The following is an 18,960-nucleotide window of genomic DNA, read 5'->3' as shown; positions in this document are numbered from 1 at the left end:
GATCAGCCATGATCTCATTGAATGGCGGAGCAGGCTCGAGGGGCCAGTTGGCCTACTCCTGCTCCTAGTTCTTATGTTCTTATGTTCTTATGTTCACAAACCATGCTGCCTGTCACTAATGAGTCCATTTGTTTCCAAATGGGTAGAAATCCTGTCCCTGAGAATTCTCCCCAATAATTTACCTACTACCCATGTGAGGCTCACTGGCCTATAGTTTCCAGGATTATCCCTGCTACCTTTCTTAAACACCAGTACCACATTAGCTATTCTCCAGTCCTCTGGGATCTCACCTGTAGCCAATGAGGATACAAAGATGTCAGTCAAGGCCCCAGCAATTTCCTTCCTTGTTTCCCTCAGCATTATGGGATAAATCCCATCCAGCCCAGGAGATTATCTACCTTAATATCTTTTAAAGGACCCAATAACTCCTCCTTTTTGATGTTAACATGATCCAGACTATCCACACACCCTACCCAAGAATCATCTTCCACAAAGTCCTTTTCTTTGTTGAACACTGATGCAAAGTATTCATTTAGCACCTCACCCATTTCCTCTGGCTCAAGACATAGATTCCTCCCACTGTCCGTCAGTGGTCCAATCCTTTCCCTGGCCACCCCCTTGCTTTTTACATGTGAATAAAAAGCTTTGGGATTCACATTAATCCTACTTGTCAAGGACGTTTCATGACCCCCTCCTAACCCTCCTAATTTCCCGCTTCAGTACCTTCCTACTTTCTTTATACTCCTCAAGGGTTTCGACTGTTCCCACCCTTCTAAACCGTACTAAAGTCTCCTTTTTCTTTTTGACGAGGTTCACAATATCCCTCATTATCCAAGGCTCCCTAAACGTCCCATACTTATACATCATTCTCTCAAGAATGTGACATTCCTGAATCCTAATCAACTGTCACTTGAAAGACTCCCACATGTCCGATGTTGATTTATTGTCCAACAATGTGATCGGAATTTGCCTTTCCCCAGTTTAGCCCCTTAACGTGAGGGTTACCCTCATCCCTGTCCAAAAGTGCCCGAAAACTAACGGAATTGTGGTCACTACTCCCAAAATGCTCCCTTACTGAAACCTCAACCACCTGTTCAGGCTTATTCCCCAATACCAGGTCCAGTCCTGCCCCGTCCCTAGTCAGACTATCGACATATTGCATCAAGGCGGCTTCCTGGATTCACCTTATAAACTCAGCCCCACGCAAACCCCAAGCACTATCGTATGAGGAACAGTTGAGGTCTCTGGGTCTGTACTCGTTGGAGTTTAGAAGGATGAGGGGGGATCTTATTGAAACTTACAGGATACTGCGAGGCCTGGATAGAGTGGACGTGGAGAGGATGTTCCCATTTGTAGGAAAAACTAGAACCAGAGGACACCATCTCAGACTAAAGGGACAATCCTTTAAAACAGAGATGAGGAGGAATTTCTTCAGCCAGAGGGTGGTGAATCTGTGGAACTCTTTGCCGCAGAAGGCTGTGGAGGCCAAATCACTGAGTGTCTTTAAGACAGAGATAGATAAGTTCTTGATTAATAAGGGGAGCAGGGGTTATGGGAGAAGGCAGGAGAATGGGGATGAGAAAAATATCAGCCATGATTGAATGGTGGAGCAGATTCGGAGTCCTTGTTATTGAGATGCTTCAGGTATGTGTGTAGGGCCAGGGAGACGGCATCTGCTGTGGACCAGCTGTGGGGGTATGCGAATTGCAATGGATCAAGGCATTCTGGGACTGTGGAGTTGATTGACACCCCTTCCACAAACATTCAAACCCTCCCCCACCGACGCACAATGGCAGCCGTGTGTACCATCTACAAGATGCGCTGCAGGAACTCACCAAGGCTCCTCAGACAGCACCTTCCAAACCCACGACCATAACCATCTAGAAGGACAAGAGCAGCAGATACCTGGGAACACCACCACCTGGAGGTTCCCCTCCCAGTCACTCACCATCCTGACTTGGAAATATATCGGCCGTTCCTTCACTGTCGCTGGGGCAACATCCTGGAACTCCCTCCCTAACAGCACAGTGGGTGCACCTACACCTCAGGGACTGCAGCGGTTCAGGAAGGCAACTCACTACCACCTTCTGAAGGGCAGCTAAGGATGGGCAATAAATACTGGCTTGGCCCTTGACACTCAAATTCCACAAATTAAAACAAATTCTCCTGCGTGTGGAAATCTAAACCAAGCAAAATGCAGAGTAACTCAGCTAACTCCGAATCTCTGCTGCAACATCCTTGAACAGTCGGCTGACTGTCCCACCATCTAGAAACTATCATGTATGAAATAATATCCCACTGCCCCCCAGTACATGTATTCTTTTGTCATAGGGGCCATTGAGCGAACCGCAGCCCATACCACTTAAACATAACTGCCCTCAAGAATCGCAATCAATACCTCACAGTCTCTTTCCTTTCATCCTGCGTTTCCAAATTACCAGGTTCCGTGCAGGTGGGATCGTTCATCCCTTTTCCAGGTTCCGTGCAGGTGGGATCGTTCATCCCTTCTCCAGGTTCCGTGCAGGTGGGATCGTTCATCCCTTCTCCAGGTTCCGTGCAGGTGGGATTGTTCATCCCTTTTCCAGGTTCCGTACAGATGGACTTATCCTGCGGAGTTTCCACATCCAAGCTACTGTCCATCTGAAAACACAAAGCAACTTCAAATTCTACAGGAGGGAAACTAACTGCACAATAAAATCAATCATGCTTTTCATTCTTCTTACATGTGTGTCCCAAGGGTGACTAACACAGCTAATGTTCAGAGCTCTGGCCTATCAAAACAATAGGAGCCTTCTAGAACTAAACTCGACATTCCAGAGCAGAGTGTGAATTCAGCTGACAGTGAGGATGGCAGATGTGGGTGAACAGCGGCCCCTCACCAAGGGGAGCCAATGTTCCAACGGCACAGTCCTCATTCAGAAATGCAGGGGGTAACCTGTATATTCCACTTGGTCACAATTACTCCACGTCTGACTCCCGTGGATCTGTTATTCTTTACACTACCCTGAACTCCTCAACCTATACCAATCTGTGCAACTCCTCAACCGATCCCAATCTGTGCAACTCCTCAACCGATACCAATCTGTGCAACTCAACCGATACCAATCTGTGCAACTCCTCAACCGATACCAATCTGTGCAACTCAACCGATACCAATCTGTGCAACTCCTCAACCGATACCAATCTGTGCAACTCCTCAACCGATACCAATCTGTGCAACTCCTCAACCGATCCCAATCTGTGCAACTCCTCAACCGATACCAATCTGTGCAACTCCTCAACCGATCCCAATCTGTGCAACTCCTCAACCGATACCAATCTGTGCAACTCCTCAACTGATACCAATCTGTGCAACTCCTCAACCGATACCAATCTGTGCAACTCCTCAACCGATACCAATCTGTGCAACTCCTCAACTGATCCCAATCTGTGCAACTCAACCGATACCAATCTGTGCAACTCCTCAACCGATCCCAATCTGTGAAACTCAACCGATCCCAATCTGTGCAACTCCTCAACCGATACCAATCTGTGCAACTCAACCGATACCAATCTGTGCAACTCAACCGATACCAATCTGTGCAACTCCTCAACCGATACCAACCTGTGCAACTCCTCAACCGATACCAATCTGTGCAACTCCTCAACCGATATCAATCTGTGCAACTCATCAACTGATACCAATTTGTGCAACTCCTCAACCGATACCAATCTGTGCAACTCAACTGATAACAATCTGTGCAACTCCTCAACCGATCCCAATCTGTGCAACTCCTCAACCGATCCCAATCTGTGCAACTCCTCAACCGATACCAATCTGTGCAACTCCTCAACCGATACCAATCTGTGCAACTCAACTGATACCAATCTGTGCAACTCCTCAACCGATACCAATCTGTGCAACTCTTCAACCGATACCAATCTGTGCAACTCCTCAACCGATCCCAATCTGTGCAACTCCTCAACCGATACCAATCTGTGCAACTCCTCAACTGATACCAATCTGTGCAACTCCTCAACCGATACCAATCTGTGCAACTCCTCAACCGATACCAATCTGTGCAACTCAACCGATCCCAATCTGTGCAACTCCTCAACCGATACCAATCTGTGCAACTCCTCAACTGATACCAATCTGTGCAACTGAACCGATACCAATCTGTGCAACTCCTCAACCGATACCAATCTGTGCAACTCCTCAACCGATACCAATCTGTGCTACTCAACCGATACCAATCTGTGCAACTCCTCAACCGATACCAATCTGTGCTACTCAACCGATACCAATCTGTGCAACTCAACCGATACCAATCTGTGCAACTCCTCAACTGATACCAATCTGTGCAACTCCTCAACCGATACCAATCTGTGCAACTCCTCAACCGATACCAATCTGTGCAACTCCTCAACCGATACCAATCTGTGCAACTCAACCGATCCCAATCTGTGCAACTCAACCGATCCCAATCTGTGCAACTCAACTGATACCAATCTGTGCAACTCCTCAACTGATACCAATCTGTGCAACTCCTCAACTGATACCAATCTGTGCAACTCAACCGATACCAATCTGTGCAACTCAACCGATACCAATCTGTGCAACTCCTCAACTGATACCAATCTGTGCAACTCAACCGATACCAATCTGTGCAACTCAACCGATACCAATCTGTGCAACTCCTCAACTGATACCAATCTGTGCAACTCCTCAACTGATACCAATCTGTGCAACTCAACCGATACCAATCTGTGCAACTCCTCAACTGATACCAATCTGTGCAACTCAACCGATACCAATCTGTGCAACTGAACCGATCCCAATCTGTGCAACTCCTCAACTGATACCAATCTGTGCAACTCCTCAACTGATACCAATCTGTGCAACTCCTCAACTGATACCAATCTGTGCAACTCCTCAACCGATACCAATCTGTGCAACTCAACTGATACCAATCTGTGCAACTCCTCAACCGATCCCAATCTGTGCAACTCCTCAACCGATCCCAATCTGTGCTACTCAACCGATACCAATCTGTGCAACTCCTCAACCGATACCAATCTGTGCTACTCAACCGATACCAATCTGTGCAACTGAACCGATCCCAATCTGTGCAACTCCTCAACTGATACCAATCTGTGCAACTCCTCAACTGATACCAATCTGTGCAACTGAACCGATCCCAATCTGTGCAACTCCTCAACTGATACCAATCTGTGCAACTCCTCAACTGATACCAATCTGTGCAACTCCTCAACCGATACCAATCTGTGCAACTCCTCAACTGATACCAATCTGTGCAACTCCTCAACTGATACCAATCTGTGCAACTCCTCAACCGATACCAATCTGTGCAACTCAACTGATACCAATCTGTGCAACTCCTCAACCGATCCCAATCTGTGCAACTCCTCAACCGATCCCAATCTGTGCAACTCCTCAACTGATACCAACCTGTGCAACTCCTCAACCGATCCCAATCTGTGCAACTCCTCAACCGATCCCAATCTGTGCAACTCTTCAACCGATACCAATCTGTGCAACTCAACCGATACCAATCTGTGCAACACTCCTGAGTATCTCAGAAGTATTGAAACCGTAAAAAGGACAGTGTTCAACTTGAAAAGGACATAGACAAGTTGATGGAATGGGCAGATAGATGGCAGATGAAGTTCAATGTGGAAAATTGGAAGTGATTAATTTTGTTAGGAAGAACCTGGAGAGGCAATGGAAAATAATGGGTGCAGGAAGAGAGCGGCCTGGGTGGATATGAGCATAAATCATTGAAGGTGGCAGGACAGATGGAGAGAGCAGTTAATAAAGCACCGAGAACCCTGGGCTTTATTTCTAGGGCATTGAGTACACGGGCAAGGAGGCTCTGCTGAATTTGTAGAAGTCATTAGTCCAGTCTCGGCCAGAGTTCTAGGTGCCACAGTTTGGGAAGAATGTGAAGTCATTAGAAAAGGTGCAGAAAAGATTAATGAGAATGGCTCCAGGGATGAGGGAGTTCAGTTATGAAGATCGATTGGAGAGGTTCAGATTGTTCGGAAAGTAGACTGAGAGACGATTTGATAGAGATATTCAAAATCACGAGGGCTGTGGATGAACAGATAGGGAGAAACTGTTCCACCCATTGAAGCATCGAGAAGAGGGCACCGATTTAAAGACAGAAAAGTGATATCAGAATCTTTGCAACAGTGAGTGGTAAAGGTTTGGAATGCACTGCCTGACATTGCGGTGGAGGCAGCTTCAATAGGCAGGGTCCATAAAGGTTTGGAATGCACTGCCTGACAGTGCGGTGGAGGCAGCTTCAATAGGCAGGGTCCATAAAGGTTTGGAATGCACTGCCTGACAGTGCGGTGGAGGCAGCTTCAATAGGCAGGGTCCATAAAGGTTTGGAATGCACTGCCTGACAGTGTGGTGGAGGCAGGTTCAATAGAAGCATTCAAAAGGAGATTCAACTATTATCTGAAAAGAGAACTTGCAGGGTCCATAAACTCCAATGTTCCGATGTGCCAAGTACTCATCCAGGTACATTTTAAAGGATGTGAGGCAACTCGCCTCTCCCACCCTCCCAGGCAGCGCGTTCCAGACCATCACCAACCTCTGGGTAAAACAGATTTTCCTCAAATCCCCCCAAACCACCCTCCCCACCCCCTCCCCTTGAACTTGTGTCCTCTCATAACTGACCCTTCAACTAAGAGAACAGCTGTTCCCTATCCACCCTGTCCATGCCCCTCATAATCCTGTCCACCTCGATCAGGTCGCCCCTCAGTCTTCTCTGCTCCAGAGAAAACACCCCAAACCTATCCAAACTCTCTTCATAACTGAAATGTTCCATCCCAGGTAACATCCTGGTGAATCTCCTCTGCACCCTCTGCAGTCCAATCACATCCTTCCTATAATGTGGCGACCAGAACTGCAAACAGTTCTCCAGCTATGGCCTCACCAAAGTTCGATACACGTTCTACATAACTCCAACATGACCTCCCTGCTTTTGTAATTTTGATTGATAAAAGCAAGTGTCCCATATGCCTCCCCCCCCCCCCCTCCCCTATTAACCTGTCCCTCTGCCTTCAGAGATCTATTTACAAACACACCAAGGTCCCTTTGTACCTCGGAACTTCCCAGTGTCGGGCCGTTCATTCCCAAGTATCTGTTATTTTTGTTATTTTGTACAAAAACTATCAAATTCTGTTGATTAGATTCCCACTCCATTCCCTCTCCCAAACTTCAGGGCTGGGGTGGAGGGAGATATGTCGGTGTGGTCCAGTGTTTTTATTCTATCACGGGATATCATGGCTGGGCCAACATTTATTGCACATCCCTAATTGCATTTGAACTGAGCGGCTTGGCCATTTCAGAGGGTGTTTCAGAGTCAACCATAGGTCGGCCGGACCAGGTCAGGCTGGCCGATTTCCTTCTGTAAAAGACAATAGTTAACCAGGTGGGTTTTTATGACACGGACAATGGTTCTGCGGTTAGCATTGTTTTTTGTTGAATTCAAATTTCACCATCTGCTGTGGTGGGATTTGAACCGGGATCCTTAGCTGCCTGGGTGTCTGGATTACTAGCCCAGTGACAATAACACTATGCCACTCCCTCCGCAGTGCAGTGGGAGGGTCGGGTGTACAGGTTCCGTGTCCTCTCAGTACAGTGCAGTGTTCGGTATCATTGGGTAAATGGTAATGATTACAGAAGCCCTCCAATATTTTTAAGGTGAATGGTGGAAGATATAGAGGGGATGTCAGAGGTAGGTTCTTTACCCAGAGAGTAGTGGGGGCATGGAATGCACTGCCTGTGGAAGTAGTTGAGTCGGAAACGTTAGGGACCTTCAAGCGGCTATTGGATAGGTACATGGATTGTGGTAGAATAATGAAATGTAGATTAATTTGTTCTTAAGGGCAGCACGGTAGCATTGTGGATAGCACAATGGCTTCACAGCTCCAGGGTCCCAGGTTCGATTCCGGCTTGGGTCACTGTCTGTGCGGAGTCTGCACATCCTCCCCGTGTGTGCGTGGGTTTCCTCCGGGTGCTCCGGTTTCCTCCCACAGTCCAAAGATGTGCAGGTTAGGTGGATTGGCCGTGATAAATTGCCCTTAGTGTCCAAAATTGCCCTTAGTGTTGGGTGGGGTTACTGGGTTATTGGGATAGGGGGAGATGTTGACCTTGGGTAGGTTGCTCTTTCCAAGAGCCGGTGCAGACTCGATGGGCTGAATGGCCTCCTTCTGCACTGTAAATTCTATGATAATCTAGGTCAAAGGTTCGGCACAACATCGTGGGCCGAAGGGCCTGTTCTGTGCTGTATTTTTCTATGTTCTATGTTCTAATATCTCAATGTCATGGTGAGATTGCTAGCATTGTGCAGAGATAGCCATTGTGCAGGTCAGGCACATAGCTTCCCACCATCTATTCTGGAACAATTAGGGGTGGTCAGGAAATTCTGGCTTTTCCAACCATGCCCGTAGCCCACAGAACTGAAACTACCTGCATAGTTCACACTGAGAATGGGGGCGGGAAGATTAAATATTCTCCCCTATCACCTACAGCCATCCAGACCCAGCCTGTGATCACACTGACCTACCTCCTGGTTTACTCATACGTGTTCCAGCTCCTGTCCTGCACCAATAACAGCTACGCTCACAATTCTCAACATTAACACTGCATGTTGAGGGTTACCTTTTCTCTCGTTCTAGTTCTGAGCTTGGGTTTTATGCTGATCGATATGCAGGAGTTGGCGGGAATGCAGGGCTTTGATTCAGGGTCTTCCTCCTCTTCGTACACACAAGTATTGATGACTCCTCCACTTTCGTTACCTGCACAAGCACAAAGATTCAGGGTTAGCTCACTCGGCTAAATCGCTGGCTTTTAAAGCAGACCAAGGCAGGCCAGCAGCACGGTTCGATTCCCGTACCAGCCTCCCCGAACAGGCGCCGGAATGTGGCGACTAGGGGCTTTTCATAGTAACTTAATTGAAGCCTACTCGTGACAATAAGCGATTTTCATTTCATTTTTTTCATAATGCACGCTCACGGTTAACACTGGGAATTATTGACAGGTACGGTTAACGCTCAGTTCAGTTCCATGAACTCCAGTTTCAATTCTCCAAACAGCTGTCAGGCTGCCTGGTAACCCAAGGTGCCAAAGGTTGTAAAAGCAAAATATTGTGAATGTTGGAAATCGGGAATGCTGGGAAAACGCAGTGTCTGAGCAGAGATAAACAGAGTTAACGTTTCCAGTTCAATATGGTTCTTCTTACATAGATACATAGAACATACAGTGCAGAAGGAGGCCATTCGGCCCATCGAGTCTGCACCGACCCACTTAAACCCTCACTTCCACCCTATCCCATAACCCAATAACCCCTCCTAACATTTTTTGGTCACTAAGGGCAATTTACCATGGCCAATCCACCGGAAACCGGAGCACCCGGAGGAAACAGATTCGGGGAGAACGTGCAAACTCCGCACAGACAGTGACCCAAGCCGGGAATCGAGCCTGGGACCCTGGGGCTCTGAAGTGCTAACCACTGTGCTACCGTCACCATAGCTGTCAAACATTGGCCGACGTTCTCTGGCTATTGGGATTCTCTTTTCCCGCCCGCTCGGCTCCCGGCACCGAGGGGCGGCTTCGACAGGGAATCCCGTTGACAAGCCACGGGAACAGGGAATCCCGCCGCCAGTAAATGGAGCATCGCGGAGAAACATGCGGCCGGGAGACCGGAGAATCCAGCCCATTAACTCTAACCGGCTGAGTTTTCCACCATTTCCGGTTTTTATTTTATATGTGCCAAAGGCTGTGTTGCCTGTCCAGTGTCACGGTCAAAAATATCTCCTCGAGGCTGGGGACAAACCTTTTGTACCAGAGGGAGGCTCCAATCGCTGTAGTCCCACAGGAATGATGTTCGGCTGAGAGAGATTGTTACCCAATACATGTGCCAATCGGCAGAGGGGCAACTATATTAAGGAATTAATGACCCTCCGAAACAACACCCCAAGCCAGGACCAGTCCCCTGCCCTCTCCCGTAACTCAATAATCCCTTCAAACCATTGGATACCAAGGGGTATTCACCATGGCCATCCACCTAACCTGCACATCTTTGGACTGTGGGAGGAACCCGGAGCACCCGGAGGAAACCCACGCACACACGGGGAGAACGTGCAGACTCCGCACAGACAATGACCAGAGGCCGGAATTGAACCCGGGTCTCTGGCACTGTGAGGCAGCAGTGCTAACCCCTGTGCTCACTCTTGTCTCTAGCTCTCCGGCCCAGTCTGTCGCTGAGCTCACGTTATCTCACACACCCTTCAAGGGGTTCTTTTTCTGATGATTCCTTCATGTTATGTAGGCGTCATCAGCATTTGTTGCCCAACCCTGTTTGCCCCTGAACGGAGGGGTTTGTTCCGCCATTTCAAATGGCAGCTAAGTGTCAACTGCACAGAGTGGCACAGAGTGGCACAGAGTGGCACAGAGTGGCACAGAGTGGCACAGTGCCGTAGTGGTTAGCACTGCAGTCTCACGGCGTTGGATCCGATACCGGCTCTGGGACACTGTCCGTGTGGAGTTTGCACATTCTCCCCCTGTCTGCATGGGTCTCACCCCAACAACCCAAAAGATCTGAACAGTGGGTGGATTGGCCGCGCTAAGTTGCTCCTTAATTGGAAAAGACAAGAGTCAACCACATTGATGTGGGTCTGGAGTAGCAAGCAGCCGGACCACGTAACAATGGCAGAATTAATTCCCTAACGGAAACAACCAATCATTGTTTCAAGTCAACATCACTGAGCCTAGCTTTATATTCCTGATTTATTCATTGATTCCAAATTCCACCAACTGATGGGGTGGGGAGGGAGAAGTACCGCCTCCTGGGCTAACTCTGGGTAGGCCAAGCTGCCCATTAATAGGTCCAGGTAGCGGGTAATCAATGGAGCTTTCAGTCTCAACTGCCTGCCCCCCCTTCCGTGGCTATATTCACTGCTGGGTGCCCCTGGAAATGAGGTATCTACAGGCACCATTCAGGCCTTCCATACCCTCGGGGCACCTCAGTGACAGAGATACATTATCATCATCCTTAATCACATTTTGTTTTGATTTTTCAAGTTTCCTTACAGATTTTGTTTATTATGAAACAGAGGCAGCACGGTAGCACAGTGGTTAGCACAGTTGCTTCACAGTACCAGTGTCCCAGGTTCGATCCCCGGCTTGGGTCACTGTCTGTGTGGAGTCTGCAAGTTGTCTCCATGTCTCCGGGTGCTCCGGTTTCCTCCCACAGGCTACAAACGTGCAGGTTAGGTGGATTGGCCGTGCAAAATTGCCCCAAGTGTCCAAAAATGGGTAGGTGGGGTTACGGGGATAGGATGGAGGGGTGGGCGTGGGTAGGGTGCTCTATCCAAGGGCCGGTGCACTCCCGATGGGCCAAATGGCCTCCTTCTGCACTGTAAATTCTGTGATCTATGACACAGTATCTCTTCAAGGAACTGCATTTTTAATTTTGCCGACAGTTTGTTGATTCAGCTTTTGGTTAACGCAATGAAGCACACACACACCCCATCCATCTGCCAATTCCTCTATCTCAGTCTCGCTGTCAGAGTCCGATGTCAACTCCAGTGGAGGATGGTGTTTGCTGTGACTCACATCTTGCTTCTGAAATTCTTCTGCATCATCCGACCTGTCAGTGATACAACACAGGTTAAAGTAACACATTGGATCAAACCCTTCCCAGTGTGGTACTGAGTCAGGAGACTGGAACAGTCAGTGCCAGACATCACAAAAGGGTTAGACTGCACAAGAACAGATACACCAATCACACAGCGGGACCAACAACTATACACCAATCACAGAGCGGGATCAACAAAAACACACCAATCACACAGCGGGATCAACAACAACACACCAATCATAGAGCGGGATCAACAAAAACACACCAATCACAGAGCGGGATCAACAGCTATACACCAATCACACAGCGGGATCAACAGCTATACACCAATCACAGAGCAGGACCAACAACAACACACCAATCACAGAGCGGGACCAACAACAATACACCAATCACAGAGCGGGATCAACAGCTATACACCAATCACACAGCGGGATCAACAGCTATACACCAATCACAGAGCGGGACCAACAACAACACACCAATCACAGAGCGGGACCAACAACAACACACCAATCACACAGCGGGATCAACAGCTATACACCAATCACACAGCGGGACCAACAACAACACACCAATCACACAGCGGGATCAACAACAATATACCAATCACAGAGCGGGATCAACAACTATACACCAATCACAGAGCGGGATCAACAACTATACACCAATCACAGAGCTGGACAACCAACAGCGATACACCAATCACACAGCGGGACGACCAACAACAATACACCAATCACAGAGCGGGGTCAACAATACACCAATCACAGAGCGGGATCAACAACAATACACCAATCACAGAGCGGGATCAACAACAATACACCAATCACACAGCGGGACAACCAACAACAATACACCAATCACAGAGCGGGGTCAACAATACACCAATCACAGAGCGGGATCAACAACAATACACCAATCACAGAGCGGGACCAACAACAATACACCAATCACAGAGCGGGATCAACAACAACACACCAATCACAGAGCGGGACCAACAACAATACACCAATCACAGTGCGGGAGAGACAATAATACACCAATCACAGAGCGGGAGAGACAACAATACACCAATCACAGAGCGGGATCAACAACAATACACCAATCACAGAGCGGGACTGACACCAATACACCAATCACAGAGCGGGATCAACAGCTATATACCAATCACAGAGCGGGATCAACAACAATACACCAATCACAGAGCGGGACGACCAACAGCTATACACCAATCACAGAGCGGGATCAACTACAATACACCAATCACAGAGCGGGATCAACAGCTATATACCAATCACAGAGCGGGATCAACAACAATACACCAATCACAGAGCGGGATCAACAACAATACGCCAATCACAGAGCGGGATCAACACCAATACACCAATCACAGAGCGGGATCAACAACAATACACCAATCACACAGCGGGATCAACAACAATACACCAATCACAGAGCGGGAGAGACAACAATACACCAATCACAGAGCGGGACCAACAACAACACACCAATCACAGAGCGGGACCAACAACAATACACCAATCACAGAGCGGGATCAACAATACACCAATCACAGAGCGGGATCAACAACAATACACCAATCACAGAGCGGGAGAGACAACAATACACCAATCACAGAGCGGGAGAGACAACAATACACCAATCACACAGCGGGATCAACACCAATACACCAATCACAGAGCGGGAGAGACAACAACACACCAATCACAGAGCGGGATCAATAACAATACACCAATCACACAGCGGGACCAACAACAACACACCAATCACACAGCGGGATCAACAACAATACACCAATCACAGAGCGGGACCAACAACACACCAATCACAGAGCGGGATCAACAACAACACACCAATCACAGAGCGGGATCAACAACAATACACCAATCACAGAGCAGGACCAACAATACACCAATAACAGAGCGGGACCAACAATACACCAATCACACAGCGGGAGAGACAACAATACACCAATCACACAGCGGGATCAACAACAATACACCAATCACAGAGCGGGAGAGACAACAATACACCAATCACACAGCGGGATCAACAACAACACACCAATCACAGAGCGGGAGAGACAACAATGCACCAATCACAGAGCGGGATCAACAACAATACACCAATCACACAACGGGACCAACAACAACACACCAATCACAGAGTGGGATCAACAACAATACACCAATCACACAGCGGGATCAACAACAATACACCAATAACAGAGCGGGAGAGACAACAATACACCAATCACACAGCGGGACCAACAACAACACACCAATCACAGAGTGGGATCAGCAACAATACACCAATCACAGAGTGGGATCAACAGCTATACACCAATCACAGAGTGGGATCAACAGCTATACACCAATCACAGAGCGGGATCAACACCAATACACCAATCACACAGCGGGATCAACAGCTATACACCAATCACACAGCGGGATCAACAACAATACACCAATCACAGAGCGGGACCAACAACAATATACCAATCACAGAGCGGGATCAACAACAATACACCAATCACTGAGCGGGATCAACAACAATACACCAATCACACAGCGGGACAACCAACAACAATACACCAATCACAGAGCGGGGTCAACAATACACCAATCACAGAGCGGGACCAACAACAATACACCAATCACACAGCGGGACCAACAACAATACACCAATCACAGAGCGGGATCAACAACAACACACCAATCACAGAGCGGGACCAACAACAATACACCAATCACAGTGCGGGAGAGACAATAATACACCAATCACAGAGCGGGAGAGACAACAATACACCAATCACAGAGCGGGATCAACAACAATACACCAATCACAGAGCGGGACTGACAGCAATACACCAATCACAGAGCGGGATCAACAGCTATATACCAATCACAGAGCGGGATCAACAACAATACACCAATCACAGAGCGGGACGACCAACAGCTATACACCAATCACAGAGCGGGATCAACTACAATACACCAATCACAGAGCGGGATCAACAGCTATATACCAATCACAGAGCGGGATCAACAACAATACACCAATCACAGAGCGGGATCAACAGCTATATACCAATCACAGAGCGGGATCAACAACAATACACCAATCACACAGCGGGATCAACAACAATACACCAATCACAGAGCGGGAGAGACAACAACACACCAATCACAGAGCGGGACCAACAACAACACACCAATCACAGAGCGGGACCAACAACAATACACCAATCACAGAGCGGGAGAGACAACAATACACCAATCACGGAGCGGGAGAGACAACAATACACCAATCACACAGCGGGAGAGACAACAACACACCAATCACACAGCGGGATCAACACCAATACACCAATCACAGAGCGGGAGAGACAACAACACACCAATCACAGAGCGGGACCAACAACAATACACCAATCACAGAGCGGGATCAACAGCTATACACCAATCACAGAGCGGGATCAACTACAATACACCAATCACAGAGCGGGATCAACATCTATATACCAATCACAGAGCGGGATCAACTACAATACACCAATCACAGAGCGGGATCAACAGCTATATACCAATCACAGAGCGGGATCAACAACAATACACCAATCACACAGCGGGATCAACACCAATACACCAATCACACAGCGGGATCAACAGCTATACACCAATCACAGAGCGGGACCAACAACAATACACCAATCACAGAGCGGGATCAACAACAATACACCAATCACACAGCGGGATCAACAATACACCAATCACAGAGCGGGATCAACAACAATACACCAATCACAGAGCGGGATCAACAATAATACACCAATCACAGAGCGGGATCAACACCAATACACCAATCACACAGCGGGATCAACAACAACACACCAATCACAGAGCGGGACCAACAACAATACACCAAACACAGAGCAGGATCAACAACAATACACCAATAACAGAGCGGGAGAGACAACAATACACCAATCACACAGCGGGATCAACAACAATACACCAATCACAGAGCGGGACCAACAACACACCAATCACAGAGCGGGATCAACAACAATACACCAATCACAGAGCGGGAGAGACAACAATACACCAATCACACAGCGGGATCAACAACAATACACCAATCACACAGCGGGACCAACAATACACCAATCACAGAGCGGGAGAGACAACAATACACCAATCACACAGCGGGATCAACAACAATACACCAATAACAGAGCGGGAGAGACAACAATACACCAATCACACAGCGGGATCAACAACAACACACCAATCACAGAGCGGGAGAGACAACAATGCACCAATCACAGAGCGGGATCAACAACAATACACCAATCACACAGCGGGACCAACAACAACACACCAATCACAGAGTGGGATCAACAACAATACACCAATCACAGAGTGGGATCAACAGCTATACACCAATCACAGAGTGGGATCAACAGCTATACACCAATCACAGAGCGGGATCAACTACAATACACCAATCACAGAGCGGGATCAACAGCTATATACCAATCACAGAGCGGGATCAACTACAATACACCAATCACAGAGCGGGATCAACAGCTATATACCAATCACAGAGCGGGATCAACAACAATACACCAATCACACAGCGGGATCAACACCAATACACCAATCACACAGCGGGATCAACAGCTATACACCAATCACAGAGCGGGACCAACAACAATACACCAATCACAGAGCGGGATCAACAACAATACACCAATCACACAGCGGGATCAACAATACACCAATCACAGAGCGGGATCAACAACAATACACCAATCACAGAGCGGGATCAACAATAATACACCAATCACAGAGCGGGATCAACACCAATCATACAGCGGGATCAACAACAACACACCAATCACAGAGCGGGACCAACAACAATACACCAATCACAGAGCAGGATCAACAACAATACACCAATCACACAGCGGGATCAACAACAATACACCAATCACACAGCGGGATCAACAACAATACACCAATCACAGAGCGGGACCAACAACAATACACCAATCACAGAGCGGGACCAACAACAATACACCAATCACACAGCGGGATCAACAACAATACACCAATCACACAGCGGGATCAACAACAATACACCAATCACAGTGCGGGACTGACACCAATCACAGAGCTGGAACAACAATACACCAATCACAGTGCGGGATCAACAACAATACACCAATCACAGTGCAGGATCAGCAACAATACACCAATCATAGAGCGGGAACAATACACCAATCACAGAGCGGGATCAGCAACAATCCCAGCAGCAGGGTAGCATGGTGGTTAGCATCAATGCTTCACAGCTCCAGGGTCCCAGGTTCGATTCCCGGCTGGGTCACTGTCTGTGTGGAGTCTGCACGTCCTCCCCCTGTGTGCGTGGGTTTCCTCCGGGTGCTCCGGTTTCCTCCCACAGTCCAAAGATGTGCGGGTTAGGTGGATTGGCCATGCTAAATTGCCCGTAGTGTCCTAATAAAAGTAAGGTTGTTGGGTTACGGGTATAGGGTGGATACGTGGGTTTGAGTAGGGTGATCATGGCTCGGCACAACATTGAGGGCCGAAGGGCCTGTTCTGTGCTGTACTGTTCTATGTTTTATGTTTAATACACCAATCACAGTGCAGGATCAGCAACAATACACCAATCACAGTGCAGGATCAGCAACAATACACCAATCACAGATCGGGATCAGCAACAATACACCAATCACAGAGCGGGACTGACACCAATCACAGAGCTGGAACAACAATACACCAATCACAGTGCGGGATCAACAATGCACCAATCACAGAGCGGGAACAATACACCAATCACAGATGGGCTTTTCCGATGCTGATTATTGGATTCAGAGCCCAGAGTCCTCCCTCCTGCTTCCAAACCAATCACCACTAACCAAACGTGATTGACATCGTAACCATGACGCCTTGCAGAAAAGCTTTGGAACACAGTAAATGGCAGGTACCCTGAGAGAATGGCCTGAGTGGGTGGCAGAGGGAGTTCGGGAGAAAGCGGCCGAGGGGCCTGGGGGAATTGCTCCTTAGAGAGTTGGCAGAGTCGGGCTGAATGGCCTCGTGCTGTTCTGTAACCGTTCTATAATTCTAACAGCTCAAGTCCAATATCGGCCAGCAGCTACTCATGGCCTTTGATTAAACCAATCCTGACAACATGGGTCTGCTTCGGTTTGAGAAAGGGTCATTGTTTTGGGTGAGGACCTGGGCGAGTTTGGAAATGCAATCACACAGACTCATTTACAGCATAGCAGGAGGCCATCTGAGCCTGTGCCAGCTCCCCGCTGAGCAATCCATCACTCCACTCACCCTCTCATCCCCTCTGCCACACCTTTATTCCCTACAAGTACCTATCCTGAAATTATTGTTTCCACTTCCAGCATCCAGCGGGCTCCAGGTCATTCCCACTCCGTGTAGAAACATTCTTCCTCACACCACACCTGCATCTCCTGTTCACGACGGGAACTCTGTGTCCCCTGTATCCTGATACCAAGACACGTTAGCACAAGTGGATAGCATTGTTGCTTCACAGCGCCAGGGTCCCAGGTTTGATTCCCGGCTGGGTCACTGTCTGTGTGGAGTCTGCACGTCCTCCCCGTGTGTGCGTGGGTTTCCTCCGGATGCTCCGGTTTCCTCCCACAGTCCAAAGATGTGCAGGTTAGGTGGATTGGCTGTGATAAATTGCCCTTCGTGATCAAAAAGGTTAGGAGGGGTTATTGGGTCACAGGGATAGGGTGGAAGTGAGAGTTTAAGTGGGTCGGTGCAGACTCGATGGGCCGAATGGCCTCCTTCTGCGCTGTCTGTTCCATGTTCTCTGTTCTCAGAGCAGGAGACACAGTTTCCAGTTGCACTAGCGAGTGTTCCCTGTGCAGAATTGGTCTCTCATTGAATGGCGGAGCAGGCTCGAGGGGCCATATGGCCTACTCCTGCTCCTAGTTCTTATGTACTTATGTTCTCCTCCAACTGGAATCATAGAGCCCGCAGCACAGAAAAGGCCCTTCAGCCCATTGAGTCTGCACCAGTCAAAAATAACCATCTAACTGTTATCCCATTTTCCAGTATTTGTCCCATAGTCTTGTGCGCTGAAGCGTTTCAAACACTCATCTAAACGCTTCTTAGTTGTGAGAGTTCCCGCCTCCACCATCCCCTCAGGCAGCGAGTTCCCGCCTCCACCATCCCCTCAGGCAGCGAGTTCCACCCTCTGGGTGAAAAGGTTTTTCCTC

At 48.3% G+C, this 18,960-nt stretch overlaps 1 protein-coding gene across 1 annotated transcript in view; it reads right to left on the bottom strand.

Annotated features, from left to right (window-relative positions):
• Positions 1–18,960, bottom strand: part of cplane1 (ciliogenesis and planar polarity effector 1) — a 288,296-nt gene that overhangs the window by 111,518 nt on the left and 157,818 nt on the right. Inside the window, exons 27-29 of the mRNA XM_038803925.1 lie at positions 11,545–11,666; positions 8,678–8,814; positions 2,399–2,640 (exon numbers count right to left, since the gene is read on the bottom strand). Coding sequence (XP_038659853.1) covers positions 2,399–2,640; positions 8,678–8,814; positions 11,545–11,666 — 501 coding nt within the window. The remainder of the gene's footprint in view (positions 1–2,398; positions 2,641–8,677; positions 8,815–11,544; positions 11,667–18,960) is intronic.

Source organism: Scyliorhinus canicula, chromosome 8 (genome assembly GCF_902713615.1).
Source record: "Scyliorhinus canicula chromosome 8, sScyCan1.1, whole genome shotgun sequence".
NCBI lineage: Eukaryota > Metazoa > Chordata > Chondrichthyes > Carcharhiniformes > Scyliorhinidae > Scyliorhinus > Scyliorhinus canicula.
The sequence above is the reverse complement of the archived record's forward strand: the minus strand, read 5'-3'. Positions and strand labels throughout refer to the sequence as shown.